Below are 26,478 nucleotides of genomic sequence, written 5' to 3'. Positions count from 1 at the left end.
TTGATATGTAGATTATAGGAACTCAGGAAGGAGAAATGACATTCATCTGATAGTAAAAATTGGAATTTTGAACCAGGCTCTGAAGAAGAGTAGGATTTGAATAAGCAAAATGCTTAGGGGAAGAACATTCCAGGGCAAGAATAAACAGGTAAATAAAAGAGACTTGACAAAGGAGTACAAGAAGTATCAGTTTAAGAGATAGGGAATCTCTAAGTTTGCTTAGCGTGGAGGCTGTGTAGAACTTATGGTCTAAGTTCATGTTTGTTTGTTTTCCCCAGAAAAAATATCCGTCCAAAAAGAAACATGAATTCAAGGAATCTTCAAAAGATGCATACATTTCAGGACTTATAAAATCTATTTAATGTGTCTGCTCAATTACTGTATTGAGCACCCAGCCTTAAAGATCACTTTAAAAAGCAGTGTATGGACAGGTGCGGTGGCTCATGCCTGTAATCTCAGCACTTTGGGAGGCCGAGGCGGGTAGATCACCCGAGGTCAGGAGTTCGAGACCAGCCTGGCCAACATGGCAAAACCCTGTCTCTACTAAAAATACAAAAAGTTAGCTGGATGTGGTGGCGGGTGCCTTTAGTCCCAGCTACTTGGGAGGCTAAGGCAGGAGAATCATTTGAATCTGAGAGGTGGAGGTTGCAGTGAGCCGAGATCACGCCACTGCATTCCAGCCTGGGCGACAGAGTGAGACTGTCTCCAAAAAAAAAAAGGCAGTGTACAAGTTATGCTGTGGAAATTGTGATTGTACACATAAAGGATCAGCTGGTGTAGAAAGGTGGAATCACAGTGTTCTAAGGTTATGAGAATTAGTACTAGTAAATGAGATAACATTTTTTGGTGCCTCCTATCATATGTGGATTCAAATGTGTTGTATTTCATTCAACTTAGAAGTAAAGATGTGATGCTCTGAAATACCATAATAAATGACATTAAGGGACTTGGTCATGATGAAGACAGTGATGTAGGAGCATAAAACAAAATTGTTTTGTAAAGTAAGAGTGGGAGGGAAATAATATTCCTAAATTATGTTTACACTGGGTAAAAGTATGAATCCATCTTGCATTCAGGATGTATGACAGTTAATTATAGCTATGATATTGAATTTTAATTGGGTGCAAGTTAATGTATAAAGTGCTTCACATTTATTATCTCATTCATCCTTCACAAGAACCCTTCAAGGAAGGAAGGAATAGTCTCATTTTGCAAATTAGAAAACTCAAAGTCATGTAGTTAGAAAGTGGCAGAACTAGAATTTGAACCTAGGTCTCTCCAATTCCAGTTCTACATTTTTGTAATCCTTGCTATAATGACTAACTTTTGAGAATCAACTTTGTGATTGAGCTGATGCCAAATGCTAATATTTATTATCTTTGTTAAATGTACTTGTTATGATAATCCAAGGTGTAGTTGATGCCAACGTATGTTTTACCTGTTTATCTTTGTCAACAGTTTTTGCCTGTATACATGCACATTCGAGTTCTGGTTGCTGCATATTTATTTCAGACAGGGTATGGGCATTTCTCATACTTTTGGATAAAAGGAGATTTTGGAATCCATAGAGTATGTCAGGTAGGAATGCACTGTTATTTCCTTTTCTTTCAGTTGAACATACTTTCTTGAGAAAGCATTAACTTGAGAAAAAAATATAAATATAGTCATTATAAGACTGAATAATTTGAATTTATGAAATAGCACTGTAAAGTTGTATTCTGTGTTCTGTGTTTAGTATTTCAAGATAAATTATTAGTGAAAGAAGGAAAATATAATTTAATATATAATAAAAGCACCGGTACACAGGAGACAGCATTGCTGATTCACTTTAGTTTTGTAGAAATAGTTACCTGGAATTAGTATAATGTGCTATGTTTTCTTTCTTTGAGAAGAGGATGAATATTAATTAAGTTTCTACCTAGTGCTAAGCAGTTTCTAAACATTATTTCGTTTACCCCCACATTACAGCCTTGAGTTGTTATCTTTATATTTACAGATGAGGAATCTAAGGCTCAGAGAGCTTAAATAATTTGCCCAAGGTCACATAGTAAGTGGTACAGCACTAGTAAAAATCTGCCGAAATTCTGTGTTTTTTGAATGACATCAAGCTGATATCTGAAATGACTCTTATTAAAGTCCCAAAGACATTTTTAAATTTGAGTTTTGAGTAATACTATTTTGTATCTATGACAACTCTTAATTTAATCCCAAATGGGATAATTCAACATTAAACAAAGATGAAATGGACACTGCTTTCTTAAGATAATCTAATCTATGCTTCTACACTATAGCCCTCAGAAGGACGACTTTTTTCTCTTTTAGCAAGATGGCAGTTATAGCCAGAGGACAGCTCAGGTTGGTGCTTTGCTGGGATTTAGTTAATATGATGATGTATACATATTTTATATTCAGCTCTTTACAGTGAATGTAAAACAAATGTAATTTAAGGGATTAGTAATATATACTTGTACAGTCATTATTGAGTCTTAGCCATTTATACTCGGTCAGAGAAAATCTGCCTTTGCTGTTCGTGTATACCTAGAATGAAAACAATTACTTAGAATGAAACCATTTTCTTCTCCTTTTCAATAGGTTTTATTTCGTCTCAATTTCCTGGTAGTGGTGTTATGTATAGTAATGGATCGACCTTATCAATTCTATTACTTTGTCCCCTTGGTCACTGTATGGTTCATGGTCATATATGTTACTTTAGCACTATGGCCACAAATAATCCAAAAAAAAGCAAACGGTAAATATACTTTCTTACTAATGTTAGTAAATATATTTTTTCAACGTGTGGAATTTCTTTTTAGTTGCTAAATGATATTATTTTTATTAAGTGATGTAGACAGTTTAAATTTATATGTAGTTTTGACATTTTGAAATTCTGTTCTTAAACGATATTTCTAAAATGTTACAGCTAAGTAGTTAAAGTAATATAACAGTGGAGAATAATAGTTTATATTATATGTGTTTTTTCTTTTTTAAATTTAAATTCTTCAAAACCATTTTACATATTAACTAATGCTACAGTTTTTAAACTGTCTTCTTATACAGAGGCAGAGTGGAGAGAGCTGGAAGAGAGAAGGGAAAGCCAAATAGGCCTCCATGCCCCTATATTTTGCTTCAGTCTTGGCAGCTCTACTTTGATTTATGTATATATTGAGATTTTGAGTAAATATTTCTTTGCAAAAGTCTTCTTATGTCAAACACAGTTTAAAAGCACTAATATAATGTATTTTCTAGACAAGCTTTGAAGCAGTTATTATCAACCTGTTTTACATATAAGGAACCTAAATACCCAAAAGCTTGTTATTTTCTAATTTCACATAGTTAGTTACTAATAATGTTCAAAGTGAGGCCACAGTTACTTATCTTAATGCTTTTTTCACCCTCAAGATCATATCATTAAAATAAAATCTTCCTTTTTTGGAAAAATAATGTTTTATTTTTAAAAATGTATTTAACTTGACTCTTTCAACCAAATATTATGTGTCAGAAATATTTTTCCATTGGCTTCCAATATAACATCAAATAATTTTTCAGGAATGAGTTGAGGTCTAGCCTCTATTAAAGTCCAGTAGTGTCTTTGGACAGCCTCTGTAGTTTAATTTCTCTATACAAACCCAGCATATTAATCGAATAAACTATCAATATGTATAAACTTTGAACATAATTTTAAATATGCATATGTTAAAATACATTTTATGTTTAAACTCTAATCCATTAGGGGGTTTAAGCTTTCTCCTTGGAACTTTAATGTTTAAGCAATATCACCAAAGTCATATTCAACAGGAGTGTTTGTTAGAATTATATTGAACATCTTGTTCCAGATTTTGCTGTAACTTTGAATAATGAATAAGTATAATTGAATCCAGGAGGCATTTAAAAATACATTTCTAATGGATGAACAGCAGGTGTACAGGGTATCAGTTATACTTTATAGCCTCATGCCTAGCAAGAATCCTTTGTTTTTCTTTTTGTCCTATTTGTAATTTATACTAACTAGATATATTTTGTGTATTCTTGTAAGCATTCTTATATTATTTTAAGAACTATTCAGCGTGTACATATATCAAATAGAGAGTATTTAATATGTTGTCTAATATAAATTTATTTTTTAGTAAATTAAATATTTTCTCTCTTAGGAAATTGTTTCTGGCATTTTGGCTTACTGTTGAAACTAGGCTTTTTGCTGTTATTCATATGTTTTTTGGCATATTCTCAGGTTTGTACAATCTTTTCAGTTTATATTTTTTAATATTTTAAAGTTCAAGTCTATTAAAGCATGTGAGAAGAGTCAGAGCTTTTTTTTAGCTTCATTTTTTAATGACTGTAATAAAAGTGTCACTCTGAAGCTGACTACTCAGTGTAGTTATTTTGAGATATATATACTTTGTTACCACTGTTTTTGTTGTAAGAGCAAGTTAAAGCTCTTCCTCTGGCAGTTGTTCAAGATCCGTTTTACTTGACTTTGATCAATCAAACATTTATTGAATGCTTCTTATAAGACACTAGTCTAAGTGGAGATCAAAATTTTCTTGACAGAATTTGCAGCTAGTTTGTGTATTATTCATTGCATCAAAGTATTGATTTTTCAATAACTACATAGAGTAAAATTTTAGCAGTTAGTACAACCAACTTAGGAGCAAAGGGGTTTGCGTATCTACAGTATGTTTAATTAAATAAAACTTGTGGTCATTTTTTTTTTTAGCTCTAACCTTGTATTTTTCTATTCTCATGGTTGAGATTCTCTGTTGTTTTAACAGGATGGCAATCTTGCTACCTGCTGGTTAAATCCATCAGGCATACGTATTATTTGGGCAGCATGATATTTATAACAACACATTTTAATTCGAATGCCTGTGGTTGTGTCATATTCTGCAGTGTACTCACATCTTCAACACACTGTTTTGTACCTGTTTGTATCAGGTGGAAGGAAGTGTCCTATAGGCATTTTGTGTGTATGTATAATCCTATGCTGTTTGGGTTTTTTTTTCTTTTTGTTGACTTTTATATTTGTTTTTATACTTAAAAGTCTTTAAAGCACTATTATTTCTGCCTGACACTCAAGCTTCTTTATAGAAGATAAATAAGGAAACAACTAACAAATGTATAAGGAAATAGCCAGGTTAGGGCAACAACTTCTTGACAGTTATTCATTAAAATTCCCAACACTCTGTGGATACTGCTGAGGGAAAGAAAGAAAAACTGACTAAAGGTTCAATATAAGGATTAAGAATGTTTCCCTAGCGTTGGGTCAGTGTTGACCCCTGGACAAGAACAAAAAGCCCACTGTCTTTCACAAAATAGTGCTTAATATTTGTTTATTGATCACATAATAAGAAATTTTTAATGAGAGATAAAATTTTAAATTGTGTATACATCATATATAATCATAGATATGTTAAATATGTATGATCCATAAAATCATATATTTTATCTGAGAGGTACATACCTAGTGTATATCTATATTCATGCTGATATATATACATATATATACACACACATATATATGATCTATAAGTACTTCAGACTTCAGATTGCCACTCTTAGTAAAAATCATCCTTAATTTTCTGACACATAGATTTTGATATAACCTATTTTTAATATGCTATGTGCATTTTAAATTCTGTGGTTAAATGGAGACGGTTGCGTTTTATTAAAATAATATTATAAAGTTCTTCTGACCTAAAGACTCAACATTATCTAAAATATAATATTATTTTCATCTTTTTTCTTTGTTTTTTAATTGCCTCTTTAAAAATCACGATGTTACACTTATTATGCCGTAGCATTAGGTCTAGTAATGGAGCTTTCCTTGATAGAGTTCATTGTGATTCTTTATTCTGAAAATTGAGGGTTTTGTTCTCTTCTTTGAAAGACTTCATTAATGTGCAGGAATGTACCCAAGACTTCTGCCCCTTCATTCCCAGATTTTCCAACCTGTCAGATTCATAAGAGGGTACTATTCACTAACTTTATCAGAGTAAAACTGTAAACTTTGTTTCAAAGGCTGGTAATGGAATTTGGGTATGGTTGATTGAGTAAGGTGACTAATTCAGAGGACTCTTTTAACTCAAATAGTTAATTGTAGATTATTGAGGACATTTGGAGAATGATAACTATATTTTAACTTTAACAGTTGTTATTTGGGATACTGATACCATAATTGGCTGAAATATTTTGTATTTTTCTGTTTGATGAGTAAATACTAGTTATTTTGTCTGTGAGATTAAAAACCTTAGGTAGAATGATTTTCTAATTACCAGATTTTTTGATTTGGGGGCTTAAGAAAATTTTACACTCTCAGTAGCCTTTCATGTGAAATGAAAATAAGTTTACCAAGTTTTAAGTCATCTTTTTTGGTCATTAGAAGATAAATTTATTTTCCAATTTTAAAATTTCATTTGAAATACATTTCAAATGAAGTGATATTTTCAAATGAAATAAAACAATTTTAACATTGTGAATGACTCTTATATAATCCAAACTTTAGAAAACTATAATCTGTAATAGAATTGCAAAGCAAATATTGACTTGTACCATCTTAATTTATTTTCTGGATTCCTTTTCTCAGGGTGCATTTGAGAAGATCTTTTCTCTTTGGCCATTGTCCAAGTGTTTTGAACTGAAAGGGAATGTATATGAATGGTGGTTCAGATGGAGATTAGACCGTTATGTATGTATTTACTTTGTGATATTTTGTCATTTCAAATTATACTGTTGGAAAATGATTGGAAATTTTTGATCTATCTATACTTAGTTTCAGAATAAAGAAAGATATTGATTTAGTAAATCAAAGCAGTCCAGCAGTCCACTACCCCCTGCACTCTTTTCTTTACAGCAGTGAAAGGGTATGCATGTGTATATATGTATCTGCTGGGAAATATTATTTTAAAATATTATCTATAACATGGCCTTTGTCTGACTTATAATTTTGATTTATAGGTGACTTGTTGTATATATGCTTCAGCCATTCAAAACAATATTTATTGAGTTTCAATATGTGCCCTAGATGTTGATGCCATGAAGTATACATTAGAGAAAGAAAGAAGACATCTCAGCAGGCTTCGAAGCTTTCAGAGTCTAGTTTAAAACCCAAGATTACTATTATAAGAGGATACTAAACTATGCAATATAGATTTAGTGGTAGAAGTGTGCAAAGAAGAAAGAGCAGTGTCTTGTATTAGTCTATGAACTTGATCTTGAAGAAAGGTTAAGGTTCAATTGGCCAGGAAAATGTAAATCTAGCACAGCATTTGGAAAACTGATAATAACTGTTAATTATTTCATTCTTTCCTTTTTTCCTTTCCTTTTTGACTCATCTCTTTTTTCCAACAAATGTTTTCTTAGTGCCTATTCTTTGCCTTTCCTAGTTTCCAACACCTATGCATTTTTCCAGTGTACTACATTGCATTTCAAAACCACATCTGAATAAAATCTTTGCTAAAGTCTCCACATCAAATAATTTTTAAATTCTCAACATTCTCATTAGAGCAGTGTATTATGATACGACTGTCCCAGTCTATTTAGGCTGCTGTAATAGCGTACCATAGATTGGGTGGTTTATAAACAACAAAAATTTATTTCTTACAGTTTTGGAAGCTGGGAAGTGTAAAATCACACCAGGAGATTTGGTCTGGTGAGGGCCCACTTGCTATTTCATAGACACTTGACTTCTCAATCTGTCCTCACGTGCTGCAAGGGTCAAGGGTGCTCTCTGGGGTCTTTTTTTTTAAAGGGCATGAATCCCATTCATGAAGGCTCTGACCTAATGACCAACCAAAGGCTTTACCTCCAAAACTGTCACACTGGGGATTAACATGATTCAACTTACGATTTTGAGTGGAAGGAAATGTTCAGTCTATTGCAATGATAGTTCACATTAAGTCTTTGTTTAAAAAGAGAAAGCTCATGTACTTTCCGGTCTACCATATTTTTTTCACTTTTATGAGCGTACACTTCTTTTCAGAATTATGACTTGGTGGTGTTATTCTTTGTTTTATTTGACTGAAAGGACTGATATAAAATGTGTTTCATCTTTGTTGGGTGCATTTAAATTTTATCATATGTCTGTAGGAGAGTTCCTTATTTTTTTAAATTGTCTTTATTACTTCACTTGCCACTGAGACTGCTCAGAATCAACCAGCGTTATCTCATATTGTTCCAAGAGATGCTTGCTTGTCTATTGCTGATGGTTTCTAACAATCATCGGCTTTATTTCATTTCTTGAAGTTTCACTCTTGAAGTCCTTCATAGACACTTCAAACTTTAAGCTTATAACCTACCTACTTTTATTCATGTATTCCTCACTAACCAAATATTTTTCCTGTTTTTTGAAAAGTAACTGTTTAAAACAAATTTTCTCTCTTTACTTTTCAGGTAGTTTTCCACGGAATGCTGTTTGCTTTCATTTATCTGGCTTTGCAGAAGCGTCAAATACTTTCTGAAGGAAAGGGTGAACCTCTTTTTTCAAACAAAATTTCAAATTTTCTGTTGTTTATTTCAGTAGTTTCTTTCTTGGTAAGTTTTGAAAACTTTCCAAAATTCTAAATGGTATGGAATATTAACATTAAGATATGGAAATATAATCAATTATTTTTAATAATAAATCTTTTTTCTCCTTATTTTTCTTTTTAATATTTAGAAATTTTAATACTTCTCTCCCAGTAATTGATAGGATAGCTAGACAAATTTAGTAAAGTTGTAGAATATCTTAAGGACACGGTCAGTTTGACCTGATGTTAGAATAGTTAGGTAAGCAATAACAGCAGAATACACATTTATTTCAAATGCATGCAAAATGTTTGCCAAGATAAACTATATTTTTATCTATAAAAATAGTTTCAATAATTTTTTAAGATTGTTTTTAATTATGAATACATATTAGTTCATATTTATGGGGCACATGTGATATTTTGATACAAGCATACAATGCATAGTGATCAAATCAAGGTAATGTTAAATGCTTGAGGCGATGTATATCTCCTTATTTTTCTAACTGGACTTAAATTCTAAAGAGACTATATATAAGTTAAAAATGAAGAATAAATAAGAGCTCAATTAAACGGGAATTTTAAAGTTACAATAAATTTGGGATAAAATATAATGTAAGGTGTTTCATATGGAGAGCCATCACTGCCTTTTGATCACTGTTTCCAGAAAAGCACAGACTTGTGCACCTCCCTCTGTGCTTTCTTATGTTTGGACAGTTGAACATACCAAAACAGGTGATGAGCAAACTTGCAAGCAGTTTTTACTGATAGTTTTTACATAGCATAATGAAGTATAATGTTATAAATAAAGAACTGTAAAAAAAAAAAACACTGTGAGGCTTATGCCTCTTCCAGACTTGCTTTTTTGAACTTTTCCATACATTTTTTGTTTTAGACCTATTCCATCTGGGCTAGCAGTTGTAAAAACAAAGCAGAGTGCAATGAACTCCATCCGTCTGTTTCTGTGGTACAGGTACTTAATCTTGATTTAGAGAAATTTTTACATCTTAATTCTTGATAAGAAAATGGTTTTTAGAGGCAGAGAGATTTGAGATTGAACTCCAGAAAATGTAGAGAAGTTACTTCATCTTTCTAAGCCCTTCCTTTCTCTGTAGTAATAGGGATATTAAAATCTCTTTCAAAGGGTTCTTGTATTTAATGTATGGAAATGATGTAGCTCAGTATTTTTCACTTAATCTGCCCTTAGAAAATGGTGGCTCACGCCTGTAATCCCGCACTTTGGGAGGCTAAGGCCAGTGGATCACCTGAGGTTAGGAGTTTGAGACCAGCCTGGACAACATGGTGAAACCCTGTCTCTACTAAAAATACAAAAATTAGCTGGGCGTGGTGGCGGGCACTTGTAATCCCAGCTACTTGGAAGGCTGAGGCAGGAGAATCACTTGAACCCAAAAGGCGGAGGTTGCAGTGACCTGAGATTGCATCATTGCACTCCAGCCTGGGCGATGAGCAAGACTCCGTCTCAAACAAACAAACAAACAAATAAACAAAACCAAAAAGTTAATACTGCATGCTAGATATTATGCCAAGGGCTGCAGTGGTTACCAAATCAGACATAGTTCCTACTCTTATGGAGCCTACATTCTTTTTAGCGTTGTACAGCTTATGCAATACTTTAATTATAATAACTCATTAAATGGTTTTATGTTTAAAGCCTTTGTTGAGGTCTCACATTCATGATTTTCACCACTCTGTATATCACTTATACTATTAATTATTTACAATGTTTCTTTAAATGACTCACAACCTGTGCTATAGTAAGTACCTTATGTATGTTTTCTCATTTAATGTTCACATCAACCTTTCAAAGTAAAGCTTATCTCTATTTGTGTAAATTAAAAAAAAGACCCACAAGATTAAGTGCCTTGCCACAAGTCCCAGGACTAACACAAGCAAAAGACTAGATTTAAACTTGAGTCTTTTTGATGCTATTGCCCATGAGAATCACTCAATTTAATTATACCTGACTGGTTCACTTTGGTTCCTTTTTCCCATATTATCTCCTCCTCCTTCATCTTTTATGCATCCTAGAGACTTCTTAGATCCTTTGACAAAATGCCCAGGTTGATCAACATTGAATATGAGTTTTTCCCTGAAGTGTGAACAGATTTGTCAATACTTTTGTAAGAGAAAGTTTCTGGAAAGTAGTTGTGAAAGTGGAGATACTTTTTTTCTTTACGGTTTCTTGCTTTTTATAAGGAGGGTACATTCTAAGGCAAGGATTCTTTGCTTGGTAAGCTGGTTATTGGATGCGAGACAATGATTAACACGGCACATGTATACATATGTAGCAAACCTGCACGTTGTGTACATGCACCCTAGAACTTAAATAAATAAATAAATAAATAAATAAAAAGAAAATGCAAGATTGTTCCACCGAAAATGAAAGATTGTTCCACCTGGTACAAAAGGATAGGGGAGAGGAGTAAAGGCCAGGATCCCAAAAGCTGGAGATTCTTTCGGGAGAGAAAAGATCCAGAGAGGAAAATATATTACATGTGAATATAGTTCAAGACATCATTCGCCAGGCCATGCAGAGCAAACATGAAGACATGTTAAAAGCCATGCCATTTCCCGTACTATCATGGCGGAAGGAGGATTTTGAAGGGAGTCAAGAGAGGGAATGACTGCCAACCAAGCAAATACTTTATGAGAGCAGCAAAATTATATGATTTTGTGAAGTGTTGCTACATAAATATGATAGCAACTTTTTCTACACAAAGGGCCTTAGGCAAATCTGTAATTTTTCCAGTATACATAAAATTGTTCAGCCATGTACTGCTTAAAATGTTCATTGGTATGCAGCATACAGACCATGTGTTGAGAAATCCAGTTTGGGTAGACTCTAGAACAAAAATAACTTTCTAATACTTTTAGAATATAAAAAGACTGTTGTATATGTGTCAAGTTCACAAACATAAAGAATAAGGTTATCATTTGAAAGAAAGCTTTATACAAAATACTTTTCAATAAAGAGATTATTAATATTTGCTTTTGTGCTTTTTCTTTAGATTTTAGCCTTCATCCTAATAAGAAACATCCCTGGATATGCCCGTTCAGTTTACAGTTCATTTTTTGCTTGGTTTGGAAAAATTTCATTAGAGGTTGGTACATTAATATTTTGCTTATCTTACACAGCCAGGTGTTACATGTTTGTGTATGTACGTGTGTGTGTGTAAATATCACACATATATGTGAGTATGAAAATCGGACGTACTTTTTTCTAAACTGAAGCTATTATGGAATTACAGGGAAAAGACTTAGAACTTTCAACAATACTAAAGTATTTTGGAATGTTTTTAAGCCTTATTTTTAAATGACTAGATATAGATTACTTGCAAAATATTATTTACATTGTCTTGAGCTTTCAAGCACAACCAAGATGCTGAGACCAAGAGAGAAAAATATTAGACCAGGTATATAAATGAAATCAAACTGAGGGGATTTTGATTTTTTGTTCATCTCCATAATTAAATATATTACTGGAATTCAGTTTATCGATGCATACCATAATAAAATTTACCCTTATTATGATTGGAAATTGTGGGAGAAAGTATACACTCGTTACATTTTGTGTAAGATACATAATATGAAATTAGCTACAAAATCAGTTTGAACAGTAGGTTTTAAAATGTATTCTGAGTAGTCTAAGCTTTATTATTTGAAATAGAATGTTTTAAAACAATTTATATTGTAATAATAACATATTTTAGAGTTTTTAGAGTACAGGATTTATTAAATTGTCTCTTAAAATAGGGAAAATAAATTCCTCTTTGAGTTCTTGAATAATTGTTCTATTATTTTCTTTGGTCTCATTTATAAGAGAGATTGTATTAGCAGTTGGAGTTTAAGGAGTAGACTGCAGTGGACTTTTCAGGGCCAGTAGTGAGACAGAATAAAATGGTTTTAGGAAACCCTTCTAATGTTATTATGCAACCAAATTGTTTAAATTAGGAAAAACTGTAATTTATTCATGGACCCTCTATAAATATCTGATGTAAATATTTTTTCTCCTAGCTATTTATTTGCCAGTATCACATATGGCTGGCAGCGGATACAAGGGGTATCTTGGTACTGATACCTGGAAACCCTATGCTCAACATCATTGTCAGCACTTTCATATTTGTTTGTGTGGCACATGAAATTTCTCAGATCACTAATGATCTTGCACAGATTATTATTCCTAAAGATAACTCATCTCTCTTGAAAAGGTTGGCATGTATAGCTGCATTTTTTTGTGGACTCCTCATCTTATCATCCATTCAAGATAAATCAAAACATTAGGTTCCAAAAATTCTAAAAAACCTAAACTCTTCAGGCTACCTTTGTGTGTCTCTAGAAGAGAAAAGCATCTATCTGGAGATATAAATGTGTATGTAAATATAAACGTTTGTGGCAAGAGGACAGTTCTGTAACATCTGTTGAACATATGTGGTTGTATATATTGGAAATGTACATATCCAATGTGAAATACTAAAACAAACAAACAAACAGAAAACCGGAATGCATTGTATAGGATTGCATGTGAAGTCTTTTCTACTGAATCTATATTTCTATTTGTAAGTGATTTTAAGTTAACATATGAAGGCAGGGAAATGATTACCTTTCCAGTAAAAAGTATAGATAATTTAATTAACTTAGTGACACCACCAAGTGTTTTGATATAACTAAATTTGTGGTAATAAGACTGTCTGCACCTGTATTCATTGTGGAACTTCGTCTTTCATTGGAAACTTTCTTACTCAAGAATGACGGCAGTATTGTTTTCTTATATGTGCAATGAAGTGGAATGATAAACAATATGCCTTTAATTTATATGTGTTCTTGTTCTGATGTTATGTTTCCTGAAATGATTTTTCTTCCTAACTGCGGTTTTCAGGTATGCAAGCCTAAATCTTTGTACACTTTGTCTCACAGAATAGTTCTGAGGCTCCATGACAGGGTTTTGTCGTCGTTGATGTTATTGTTGCTTCTTTTTATAAAAAAGCCAAAATTTTTTTTCCAATCCAAACGTTCACCTGTTTCCTTTCCTCAAGCTATACCAGTGTAATACCAGTTACCCTGTGGATCCATTTAATATGTTATCCCCACTAATTAATTTTCGTGTATTATTTCCAATATTTGGAAAGCTCTTTATAGCCATTTGGTATTTCCTATTACCCACCTCCTATTTTAAATATTTATCAGTCTAAACTTGTGCAGTGTAGTAAACATGCAAGTTGTTATGATTGAGCTGTATTACCATAAGTAGAATTTTAAGTAAACTGGTGAATTTGGGCAATAAATGTTTTTGCTTTTTGTTTGATTTTTTTTTTTTTACAAGCTAACTGTTAGAGGTATACATTTATTTATCTGTTGTACAGATTTGATTATGATTTTAATGTTTGAAAGATTGCACTTGTTTGCTTTTACTATGTGTGGGGTAAAATATATTTTCTGTTCACAGTATATGAAAATATGGAGTAATTTAAACAGTAAATAAACATTCTGTGGATGCTTATTTTTGTATTGGCAAAGTATCAATTAAACTATATGTGTTCTTTTTCAAAAATGCTGGATCCATTAATGATTGGTTCAAATATCTAATTATTTCCTCAACTTAAATTTGCTTTTTAAATTGCTTAATATGTAGGGGTAGGTTACCAAATGATAGTTGGATAAGGAATCATTTAGTTATCAGAGCTTCAGAGGGTCATCTGCTTTCCACCAAGGAAGTTTAAGTATTATGTTTCATTAGTGATTTTGCTTGAAGATTTTAAAAATATACTTATTATTTATTTAGCACTGGATTTATGTGCTACTGATATACCTCCATTAATAGAGGAATATTTCTTGGACAGAAATGTGTGTTCTTTCCTTTTCTCTCTTCTTTTGCCCTTACTTAATCTTTTGACATTTCCCAGATAGACAATTGTAATGATTCATTGCTCTGCCTCCTAGACTGCAGCCTTATAAGTAGAGAATAGTATAGTTATAAATCAAAAACTTCCAAGTACTGTGATCACATTATTCTTGTTCATGTAGCTTGCCAATGAGTAGAGTGCATTTTAATTTAGCTTGTAAGTTTTATCACCTGAAAAAGATTCTTCTTGATGAAACAATTGAAAAAGAAAGATGACCAGTCTCCCTGTGTATTTTGGAAGCACTTATGTCTTCAGTAGGGATGCCCCAGTGAATATATGCTTTTCTCTCCTATTTGAACTGAAGCCTAAAACTTACCTGGTGAGCCCTGTTTCTTCATCACATGTTCTTATTTAATATAAAGCACTATTTTTTACATATAATTATATAATAATTTGTATAATTTAAAAATAATTTATTTGTAGTTAAAAATATTTTTTATATTTGATTTTCTTAATTAGTCTTAAAAGGTTGTTGTGGAAGTTGCCACAATGATAGCACCTATGTGTACGGTAAATGTCTTAATATTTTATTTTCTGCATCGACTCAGATACTGACCATTTGCATTAGTCAATCATACCATTCTTTAGAATAAGATTTTTAACAGGATGTTTAGATATGCTAAAGTTGAGATAAAACCACAGAGGTTCTCTAAATTCAGATTTTCTGTAATAGAAATCACAGTCAGAAATCTACCATCTGGCTTTAAAAGGTACTTGCTTGACTGAATTCTACCTCAATCGTTCCTCCTTTCCTTTGCCAAAACTTCCCATGTTTGTGGGTAGCCAATAGAAGCATTAAAAATTCAGCCCATCTAAATTAATAATGTTTTACAAGGATGTGGAACCCAAGTTCATTTATTATTCTATTCTCGAATGACTTTATACTAAAACCTTAAAACGGGAATGCATCCTGGATATAGTCATTGATATCATAAACTGGATGTGTTCCATGGCTTGCATTGCAGACAATTCAGTGTTTTGTGTAATGAATTGGATGTACCACATGGGAGTCTGCTGTATAACAGGAGATTAGGTAGTGGTGTACTTACAGATTTTTGGAACAGTTGAAAGAAATTCAATTCTTCACATCATTCAAGAGAAAAATTACCTTTTTAGCTTAATAGTGAAGACTGAAATAAAGATTGACAATTTTGGTTGGCAGTTCAATCCATCTTACCACTTTGAATATTTCTCTGCAAAGACATTCAAAAATGATTGCATATATTTATGACTTAATTTGTTCATTCTTGTGTTCATTCCCCAAATCATAATTGTGATTTGGGGAAACTTATTTGGCAAGGTGTATTCTGGCTCATTTTCTTATTCTAAAAATGGTTTCCAGAAAAGGAAGTGGTGGTCCAAACTGTATTCCCAAAATTGTGGTGTTTGATGACTGATTTCCAGAATAGATTTCTGATTTTATTTAATTAATTAATTAATTTTTTGAGGCAGGGTCTTACTCTGTCACCCAGGCTGGAGTGCAGTGGCGTGATCTTGGCTTACTGCAACCTCCGCCTCCTGGGTTCAGGCAATTCTCCTGCCTCAGCCTCCTGAGTAGCTGGAATTACAGGTGCCTGCCACCATACCTGGCTAATTTTTGTATTTTTAGTAGAGTTCGGGTTTCACCCTGTTGGCCAAGCTGGTCTCCAATTCCTGGCCTCAAGTGATCCACCTGCCTTAGCCTCCCAAAGTGCTGGGATTACAGGCGTGAGCCACTGTGCCTGGCCTGATTTTCTGATTTTAAATCTTACAAAAATTTAATGGCACTATTTGTTCTGCCTTTCCATATTAATAGTCATAGTAGAAACAAGGAGACACAAATGGAAGCTATTTAACTGGCATTCAATATGGTACCAGAACCTAAATATAACAATATTGGAATACCCAAATTCTGTATATATGTCTGCGTGTGTGTGTGTGTGTGTGTGTGTGTGTGTGTGTGTGTGTATGTATATATATGGAATAATTTCTTTTAAAATTATGCAGATATTTATGTTCAAAAGTAACCATTATGAACAATTTGGGGGAAATATGAAATTGAATAAAATACCCTTTGTCTTTCAGGGATTCAGCAGTAAAATTGTCCTGAACATCTGACATTTTACATCTTAGTAAAAAAGATACTAAAATTGTTTTGCTTTTGTTTTGTTTTGTTTTGAGAGGCAGTCTCGCTCTCTTGCCCAGGCTGGAGTGCAATGGTGCAATCTTGGCTCACTGCATCCTCTGCCTCCCAGGTTCAAGCAATTCTCCTGCCTCAGCTTCCCAAGTAGCTGGGATTACAGGTGTGCACCACCATGCCTGGCTAATTTTTATATTTTTAGTAGAGACGGGGTTTCACCGTGTTGGCCAGGCTGTTGTCGAATTCCTGACCTCAGGTGATCCACCTTCCTCGGTCTCCCAAAGTGCTAGGATATAGGCGTGAGCCGCCGTGCCCAGCCAAAAATGTATTAAAATTCTTATTTGGAATTCAAAGTAAAACTAAGAAAAATGGAATAATTAAATGTATTTTCCCTTTATTTTCAAATTAAAACATCTTCAATATTATACATGCCTTTGTTATATTGAAAGCTTATACTATCATTCAGTAAAAATAAAGCTTGATTCTATATCTGGCAGTTTTGTTGGTTTGTTTTGTTGTTTTAATTCTTAGGCTTTGTCTTTCTCTTTTCTATCCATCCTTAGTACTTGATTTTTGACTGTAGCTCTTTCATAAGTAGGTTAGTATTTGTTTTGTTTTTAACAAGTCACAGGGTCAAAGTCCTGCTGATAGACAGAATGAATATGCCTTCCTTCATAAGACTAGACTAGACAGGTTTTTGAAGATAACTAATATTGGGAGTGGCATGATGTGTTTTTCTTAGGTTAGTCAGGAGAAAATAGTGGCAGTTATTTCTGGTGTTAAGAGAAAACTAGAACTAAGAATTCAGCACTTTCTTTCCTTGACCCCTTCCATTTTATCCCCACCTCTAGACCCTGTCACTGGGAGAGACAAAGTGATGGAAAAACATTTAGTTGAAGTCTGAGGAATCCAGTACTTTCAAAGTACGTAATGCATAAGGCACATGGAACTGGAGCCCTTTCTCAGAGGCTGCAAAATTTAAAATGGAAACTATAAAGAAGTAATACCTGGGCCAGAATATCCAGGAAAAGTTTTAGAGTAACGGGAGAAGTGGGATTTGTAAAGTTGTATATTTGGATATATTATTTACACTAATATCAGTGTGGAATGGATGCAAGAATATATAGATTAATGGATAGAATCAGAAGCATAAAAGCAGATTTTATCAAAAGATATTAGAATAAGGTAATGGTTTGATTTCACATTACTGGGGAAAGGTAGAAATATTCTTTAAATAGCCCTGGGACTATTGCTTAATTGAGGGGTGAGAGCGATAAATTCCCATTCTTACTCTGTATACCAAAAGAAATATAAAATGATTAATAGGTTTAAAGACATGTAAAATAAACAGTAGAAAATGTAGGTGAACATCTCATTCTTAGATGAGAAGTGACCCGTTAAGGCTAAAAGGTAAATCCAGAATTGCTACATCTATTACATGAAAATTTAAAATTTCAGTATGCCCAAAAACATAATAGAAAAAATACAAGTGGGAACATTTTAGAACATTAATATTTGATAAAAATTTAATGTCCTGGTTCGTGACCAGCCTGGCCAATATGGCAAAACCCCATCTCTACTAAAAATACAAAAAATTAGCCAGGTGTGGTGGTGGGGGCCTGTAATTCCAGCTACTTGGGAGGCTGAGGCAGGAGAATCGTTTGAACCCAGGAGGCAGAGGTTGCAATGAGCCGAGATCACGCTATTGCACTCCAGCCTGGGCAACAAGAGCGAAACTCTGCCTCAAAAAAAATTAATATCCTGGGTATATAGAGAGCTCTTATAGTTTAGAAACACCAAGCTGTTTTCCAAATTTCACTTGGTTCCTAATTCTACACAGAAGGTCACTTCATTCAGATACCTCAATGTTCATTACATAAATAATTTAACTTGGAAGAACATCAGGAAACCACAGTACTCAAAGTTAGGCTTTCTATGGATGCTTTTTGGGAATTGCGGGGAGGGGAAAGATTTTTTAATGGCCACTGTTATGCCTTCCTTAAACATTTTCCAAACTAAAATTAATTAAGACTAGGTTATATTGAGCAGAACTTTGGAACCTAAATGGCCCATCTGTCTGTGTGAGAGCACAGATTCAATTTTTTTTTTTTTTCCTAAAGAGAACCTCGGTCAAACTCTAGAGTATTCTCTCAGAAACTACTGATTATTAAACTCAAGTTTGCCTAAAAGATGTCACTCCTACACCAGCTTAATGTCTCATTAAGACAGTTTTTCCTAGAACCCTAGGGTGGCTGAACTCCAGTCATGAACCCTCAGCTAGCTAATATCTATCTTCTGTGAGTTTGACTGTGGTTAACAGTATTTATAAAGGAATGTTAGGGATTTGCTTTTTATCACTTCCTCAGATACTTTAGAATGTACCTGAGAATTAAGTCTGGCAAGCACCTAGCAAAGACCGCCTGGACAGTAACTTCCTGACTTACCCCTAGAATTTCTCTTGAGTTTGAAGCCATTGGTTAGCATTGCAGGACATTCTATAAACAATTCTATGAAACTCATCATCGTGTCAACTGTAGGAATGTTGATTACATCACACAATGGGCTCTTTTTGTGGAGTCTGAAGTTATTCTGACCTTACTGTAATATTTGCACCTCTTCTAAACAGTTCATTTGCTACTATCTTAGGTACATTGTGAGTTGGCTTTTTATGTTTGCCGGTAAGAAGCAAGAGCTAAATTTGTGCTCCATCTAGAAAACAGGGCACTTTGGTATTATTTATATTAGTCTCATTCTTGATCCCTTTTATACTTCAGATGATGTTATTTGGCTATATTTTGCCTAGCCTTATAAGCCATCTTACATTCTTTTTCGAAATGAGGCAGTCTGGTAGTCCTAAGTGTTTCTTCAGACCACACCAGTCAGGATGATCAAGAGTCATAGTATATACAAATAGTGGTAGTAATATTTTTGCCTCATTGGTTATGTTTGAAAATCCTAGTCTTCCAAGTCATTTATCTCCTCATTAGGGTCCCTGAGTTGCTCACGAAATGTCCCTATAACAAATGTTCACAGTTCTCTGCAATTTATGAAAATAAGGCCGAAAGTTCTCCTTATCCTGTTCACTTCATGTGTTTCTTTTCAGCCGATACCGTTTCCTTTTTTTTTCTTTGAGATTACCAAAAATTCCCATGGTAGCTATGCCATTTCCTTCTCTAACAGCCAATTGTTTCCTCTTTTGAAATTGCTGCTCTGTGGACCAGATGTCAGGCTGCAGACTCAAGGTGTTGGTACACACTTGCCCTTATGACGTAGCAATAACCTCTTCTATGGATGTTTCTTACTGCCATGTCAACATGTTGCAGTCTGGGAGTGGTTTCATTTTAGACCAGATGGTCTCATACTGGGATGTAGTCTCAGCTGACCCCTTTTTCTTTTATGCCAGAGAATGCTGGAGGATTCAGGAAAATTCCTGTATTTTACAGCTTAGTTTTCCTGGCCCTTCAGAAAAATAAGAGACACCGAAACAACCTGATATGATGGTACCTAGAAGGAGTAAGATCTTCCTTATGCTCAACCCTATCTTACATACAAAGGCCTTTGTAGAAACAGCAGTATCACCTTTAGGGGGGCTCTGCTCTATGAATCTCCAATGATGTATGACAAAGTGAGTAGTGACCAAATTGCTGGAGAAATGAGTAGCAAGAAGGAACATGGAACCTGAAGACGTTGAGTGGACCACACAAGAAAAGTGGTTATACTACCTCCCTCCTTACCCCCTTATCCAAATATCCTAAACGGAGGCAATATTAAAGAGGCGTCTTCCATGCAAGGGTCAGAAAAGGCCTCTGTGGAGATAGTAGTTAAGCTCTGGAAAACTCTTATACATAGCTAAGGAATTTGAGGAAAAACAATTTTTTGGTGGTTTGTTCAATTAGAGAATGAAGCCATAACTAATTACTTACCGTTTTCAATTTTTTTCTTAAAATGCCTGCTTATTTTTTTTTATCCTTGTGCAACTTAAGGGCTTGTTTTTTTCTTGGTAATTTAGAAGTATTCCTTGTATAATAAGGATGAAAACTCTAATTTCGCAAACACTTTTCCCAGTTGCCAGTTGTCTTCTGTTTTGACTGTTATTTCTTACATTTTTTGTTTTATCAAATCCATACATTTTTCATTAATAGCACAGCCCTCATTTAGCCCCCCTCCCCCACGCCCCCGCTGAAAGCTGGCTACCATTTTTATCACTTGGTATATGTCCAGAGCAGTATCCCTAAGTGTGGAATGTGTTGCCCCCAGAACCCAAAGAGCCTACTAGGCACTAGGAGCTTCTTTCTTTGCAGTAGGGAATACAAGATGCAGCAATGTGTTTTTTATTTTGATGGACATGTCTTGTCATAGCCCTGACTGCTGGACTCTTAAAAAGTGTAGTTAAGTGGCAAGACTACTAGTCTTTTAATGGCTTATTTCCCATACTCTAGAGTACGCATGTCTCACCAAGACCTCCAGTGTGATAACCAGTTTATGAGCATGATGTCCTCAACATAATCAACATAATACCCTATGGGATGTTGAGATAGTTTAGATCTCTTCAGACTATTTTGTGACACACAGCAAAAGAGTTACCATAGCGAAGAAGCAAATGAGTATTTTTGTCTCTTTCATGTGAATGCACACAATTTCTGATTAGAACAGAAAGAACACATTCACTAAGCCAGTAGACATGTACCTGAGGCCTTACTACTCTGCTCTAGCAATGAAACTGTGTCTGGTACAACAGTTGTGGTCCAGGCTACTGCTTGGTTGAGCTTGTCGTAGTGTACTGATATTCCTCAAGATCCATCTGGTTTCTGCAGGGCCAGACTAATGAATTAAAGTGATATGATAGGAACCACTATCCCTGCATTCTTTGGATCTTTAATGGTTGCACTAATACCTTCCATCACCCCTGGGATAAGAAATTGTAATTTACCATCTTTGGCAGTTAGGGAGGCAGTTTCAAAGTCTTCCACTTGGCCTTCATCCTCTATGATAGCTCTTGCCCCACAGGCAAAGGACCCAATTGAGGCTAACTTCAATTTTCAAGTATATAAATTCCAATTATACATTCAGGAAATGACCGCAGGGTCCTGGCTAAAGTAGTAGTAAATGGGGTGCATGGTCCAACAGGGTGGATCCATGGACATAGTGAACCTACTTTGACCAGAACCCCATTTACTACTTAGTCTTTGCGTGCGCCCACTCTGAAGGCCATGAAAATACTTTGGGTCTCCATGTATCAATGTCAAATAGTTATCAAAAAGGCTCGTTACTCTCCTTTTAACAGCAACAATCACATTAGTAAATGTCTGTAAATATCTATGAGGGAAGAACTGAAGAAAGCTTTGCAGTACTCTATATCTCTGTCATTGCATTGCAGGGTTCTTTCTCTTGGGAAATTGGCTGACTCTTTAGGTAATGGGTTCCAGATCTGAACATAGTCTCAGATCTGGGAAATCAGCAAGGAATTGCAGTGTTTTATTGGGCTACAGCTCTCAGCCTCCTGCTCCTCTATTCTTGCCTTCTGGTTGTATATGTTAAGTAGCACAGTAATTCGCTGCCCATCTATTTTTCCCCTAGAGACACCATATTCTATTATCTATGTATACTACTCCTTGCCATTAAGACCCTTTGGCTACCCCCAAGACTCTAATGGTAAAGCAACTCTGACAATTATGTGCCACTACCTGGCCTCTATTATTTTGGGGCCTATCAACCCATTGTGAATAACAAGACTAGTTCTGTGTATATTCCCAATCCATGTTTCAGAGTCCCAGGCTTCACATAAGGGTCCTAAATTTAGCGTGATAGACCTGCCTTGGCCGAGCATTTAAACACCTCTGGTGCTCTGTAACCCTAGTTATTAAATCCTGAACTTACCGCCCACTGAAGGTATAGTTCCTCCTTGTAAGCGTCCTAAAAGGTCCTGTGGCTGTAAAACTTAGCTTATGTCTGTTAACTGCCTTCAGCTTCTCATCCTCCATCTACAGGACAGTCATACAAGTGAGCAATAACCCACTGACTTAACTGTCCCTGAAGGTGCTGTTCCTCCCAAAACCTTCAAATGCCTCAATTGTCACATTAGTAAGGGTGCTTCCCTCCACCAGGACATTTTCCCAGGTCACCACTAATGGAAATTTCAGCAATTAAGCTATCACCTATCCCAAGGACTTCATGATTCACATTCTGCTTAGTAAGGGCTTCTCGTTGCCTGCCGAGCATGAGTGAGCCAGTCTCCTAACCTCATCTTACCATATACATTCTCAGACCATTCCAGGTGCCAACTATGTCACTTTGGGTTCCCTAGAAGCAGACAGAATCATATGTGCAATACATTTGCTAAGGAAAATACTTGTGAAGGATAAAGGGGAAAGGTACCAGGGGTAGTCAGAGAATTGGGTAAGAAGAGCTTCAGAATGCAATGCAGCTTCAAGAAAGTCTTGGCTAGGATGATGGGGAGCTCCAAAACCAAGATTACCATTGGAAGTGTCAATCATTGAGCGGGAATGAGCTGGCTGTAGTACCGCTTCCATGCCCAGTCATTGGCTGGGATCAGCAGCCCAGGGAGAGCCAGGACTTCCTCACAATAGGTTTTTTGAAGGGAGAGCTAAGCAGCATATTTTCATGTCCACCACAAAGAATGAGGTGAGCATTTATAGTTAATAACAAATGAATGCAGAAATTTACAATTAAATTCATGGGCTTCATCAAAACACCAGAAATAAAACTGGGAATAGAATCATATATATGTGAAAATTCTTAGTACAGTGTACATAGAATTTTATAAGCAAGGAAAGGAGGGAAACAAAATATAATTTAATTTTTATCTAATTTCTGATAAAGAATAGCTCAAGCGTATAAACAAAAGAAAGCAAAATGAATGTGATTATAATACTTATAAAAAAGAAATATTTCTTAGTCAAAAGAAATGCTGCAAACAAAATTAAGAGTCAAATTGAAAAAAAAACTTGACAAATAGACCACTTTTAACATCCTTACATAAAGAACTCTTACAATTTTTTTTTAAACACAGGTTTTCTCCAACTTATGGCTGTTTCATAGTTGATGATTCCATATAGTACTTTAATTCCATTACTCTGGTCTCCATTACATAAATAGTTTAGCTTGGAGGGTGCATCAGGAAGCAACACTGCTTAAAGCTAGGCATTCTAATGGAAGCTTTATTGACTTTTCTCTCTCTTTTTTTCAAATGTGCCATAGTGGGCTTTTGGTTACACCTTCCTTAAACATTTAACAGAGTAAAATTATTGAGTCTGTGCTATATGGAGCAGAAATCTGGGCCCTCAATTGACCATTTGTCTGTGATTAAGAGCAAATTCAGTTTCTTCCTGAGGAGAACCTTAGCCAGGTCTTAACTACCCCTCGGCTCATCATGGTGTGGCAGTATGATGGCTCTTCTGGTTAGGCTTTTTAGCATGCAGAAATATTTCTCCTAACCCTGGTGGATCCTCTAGCAGTTTATACTTGAATTTGTACTCTCAGTCATCCAAACAGAATGGCTCTACTCCAGATATTTACCAGGGGTGTTACACACTTCACATTTATTCTGCTAACTGTGATGTTTAGTCTTACTGCTTCCATCCTTTTTTTTTTTAATCTTTCTGTTACAGATTTATTTCCTATTGGAACCAAGTCTGTGAGTTCACACCCACATACCAGATTTTGCTTTGTGATTGTCAGAGGCTAGTACTCATCCATCTTGTTTAATATGTATTTTTTGTTGACTGCTCTTTATTATAGTGATTTATTTTTCTCTTTTCTAACATGTTGAAATGGCCTAGTTTTTATTTATTCTCTATTGATTTGAGCCTCCTATGCCCTGCTTCTGTCATACCAGTGGTTACCTTATCTTTCTTCAGAATTCTAATATTATCTGAGTAGGGCCATGTAAAAGAAAGACATATTATTGAAACAAAAATGAAAATTGCCATGAGCCCATTTTTTACCTCATGAAGCATGTGTATACTTCATTTTTGGCAAGGTACTAGCCTTGAAAATACCAGTGCAGTAAGGGGATTTCAGAAAGAAGACACCAGAGAGTTTGTAAGCCCCTGTCTCTCAACATTGTGGTCATCTTTAAAATACCAGGGAAGCTATGTGGAGAGAACTGAAATAGGAATGTCTACTGTTGCCAGCCTATGCCTGCTAGCTTCTTTTTTCAAAGGCAAGATCCTTTATTATTTCCTTGTTATGTATGTATTTTTGAATAGGGAATATATTTAGATGGTTCAAAAATAAAATATTAAGGACAGATAGTGAAAAGTTTTATTTTTCCTCTACAATTCCTCATCTACCTAGTTCCCATGACTACTACTCCCCAACTACACATAGCCAGTCTTACTAGCTTTTTATGTATTCTTACAGAGTTCCTTTATACATTATAAGGAAATGGAAATATATATTCCTTTAACATTTATCCTAAATTAACGTATAAAGTTCATATGATTCCAACATGAATATCAATAGGTTTTTAAAGAAATAAGCTGATTCTGAATTGTATTTGGAAAAATAAGAATTGCAAGAAAACCTCTGATTTAAAAGAACAGCAGTATGGGAGGGTACTTTCACCAGAAATAAAAATGTGTTATTTTATAACATTGTATGAAATAATATATTAGCCTCTCTAATTAAAACTGTGTGGAGCTGATGCATGAATAGCTAGTGATACAGAGTAAAAAGTACATAAATCGTCCCATACATGTCTATGAATTTAGTATATGCTATAGGTAGCAACTCAAGTCAGTTACAAAAAAGATGGATTGTTTAATAAATAATACTGGCAAGAAGGTTGTCATTTTAAACAAAATTAAGTTGGATCCCTACCATACATCATAAAAGTATAGAAAAAATACAAATGATATCCTGTATTACTTTGGAATGATAAAGTATTCTTTATTCAAAAACTATTCAAAATCCAGAAGTCATAAAAGATTGACAAAATCTGCTATATTAGAAAAAAATTTTTTGCAAAGCAAAAACAAGTAAATCCAAAGATAGACTGAGAAAAGGCATTTGTATCTTATATTATAGACAAAAGGCTAATCTCCCCAAAATGTAAAGACTTCCTAGGCATTGATGATAAAAGAACAAACGACAGATAAGTGAAGTGGGTGCTATGGTCTGAATGTGTATGAATTAATATGTTGAAACTTAATCACCAATGTGATGGTATTTGGAGATTGGGCCTTTGGGAGATGATTAGGTCATGAGGGCAAACCCTCATGAATGGGATTATTGCCCTTATAAAAGAAGCCCCAGGGAGTTTCCTTGCCCCTTCCACCATGTGTGGACACAGAAAATGGCTATCTAGGAATCAGGAAATGGACCCTTTCCAGACATCAACTCTACCAGCACTTTGATCTTGTACTTCCTAGTCTTCCATACTGTGAGAAATAAATTTCTGTTGTTCATAAACTACCCAGTCTCTGGTATATATTATAGCAGCCCAAATGGACTAAGAGGGGAAGCAGTATAAGCAAACTATTCACAGAAAGGGAAATATTAATGCCTTTGAAATATATGATAAGATACAAGTTGATAAGACACTGTTGAGTGAAGGTTATGGCAGATGCACAGATGCACAGATGCACAGATGCATTGCTGTGGGAATATAAATTCCTAGGGTCCCTATGGAGGGCAGTCTAGATATACATATTAAAAAATGCATATACCACATCTGGTAACTTATACTCATTGGTGGAAAAGGGTATATAAATAAGGTCATTCACTGCAGTATTACTTGTAATTGTAATTGATTGTACAATTGATAATTGTAATTGGAACTAACATCATCAATAAAGGAATAGTGGATTGATGATGTGGTAACCATACTATATAACACCATGTATGCTAACAAAGAATGTGGAGATTATGTATTTGTAGGGAAAAATCCCAAGGAATATTGCTAAGTGAAAAAAAAAAT

The 26,478-nt window shown here is 34.5% G+C and overlaps 1 protein-coding gene and 1 long non-coding RNA gene across 4 annotated transcripts in view; one reads left to right on the top strand and one right to left on the bottom strand.

The window, feature by feature from the left end:
* Positions 1 to 19,020, bottom strand: part of LOC109027807 (uncharacterized) — a 30,046-nt gene extending 11,026 nt beyond the window's left edge. Inside the window, exons 1-2 of the long non-coding RNA XR_008667438.2 lie at positions 18,983 to 19,020; positions 15,469 to 15,612 (exon numbers count right to left, since the gene is read on the bottom strand). This is a non-coding gene — a long non-coding RNA (uncharacterized lncRNA). The remainder of the gene's footprint in view (positions 1 to 15,468; positions 15,613 to 18,982) is intronic.
* CASD1 (CAS1 domain containing 1) overlaps positions 1 to 26,478 on the top strand; it is an 84,704-nt gene that overhangs the window by 33,381 nt on the left and 24,845 nt on the right. For 2 of the 3 annotated variants that reach the window (XM_031013007.3, XM_019031474.3), the window contains 8 exons: positions 1,459 to 1,578; positions 2,593 to 2,749; positions 4,149 to 4,228; positions 6,581 to 6,682; positions 8,386 to 8,526; positions 9,394 to 9,471; positions 11,528 to 11,620; positions 12,534 to 14,016. In XM_031013007.3, the coding sequence (XP_030868867.2) occupies positions 1,459 to 1,578; positions 2,593 to 2,749; positions 4,149 to 4,228; positions 6,581 to 6,682; positions 8,386 to 8,526; positions 9,394 to 9,471; positions 11,528 to 11,620; positions 12,534 to 12,800 (1,038 nt within the window). In that variant the 3' untranslated portion in view covers positions 12,801 to 14,016. Of the gene's footprint in view, positions 1 to 1,458; positions 1,579 to 2,592; positions 2,750 to 4,148; positions 4,229 to 6,580; positions 6,683 to 8,385; positions 8,527 to 9,393; positions 9,472 to 11,527; positions 11,621 to 12,533; positions 14,017 to 26,478 lie in introns of those variants that run through there. The other variant, XR_008667436.2, reaches the window with a different exon arrangement.

The sequence above is a fragment of the Gorilla gorilla genome, chromosome 6 (assembly GCF_029281585.2).
Source record: "Gorilla gorilla gorilla isolate KB3781 chromosome 6, NHGRI_mGorGor1-v2.1_pri, whole genome shotgun sequence".
NCBI classification, from domain to species: domain Eukaryota; kingdom Metazoa; phylum Chordata; class Mammalia; order Primates; family Hominidae; genus Gorilla; species Gorilla gorilla.
The sequence above is the reverse complement of the archived record's forward strand: the minus strand, read 5'-3'. Positions and strand labels throughout refer to the sequence as shown.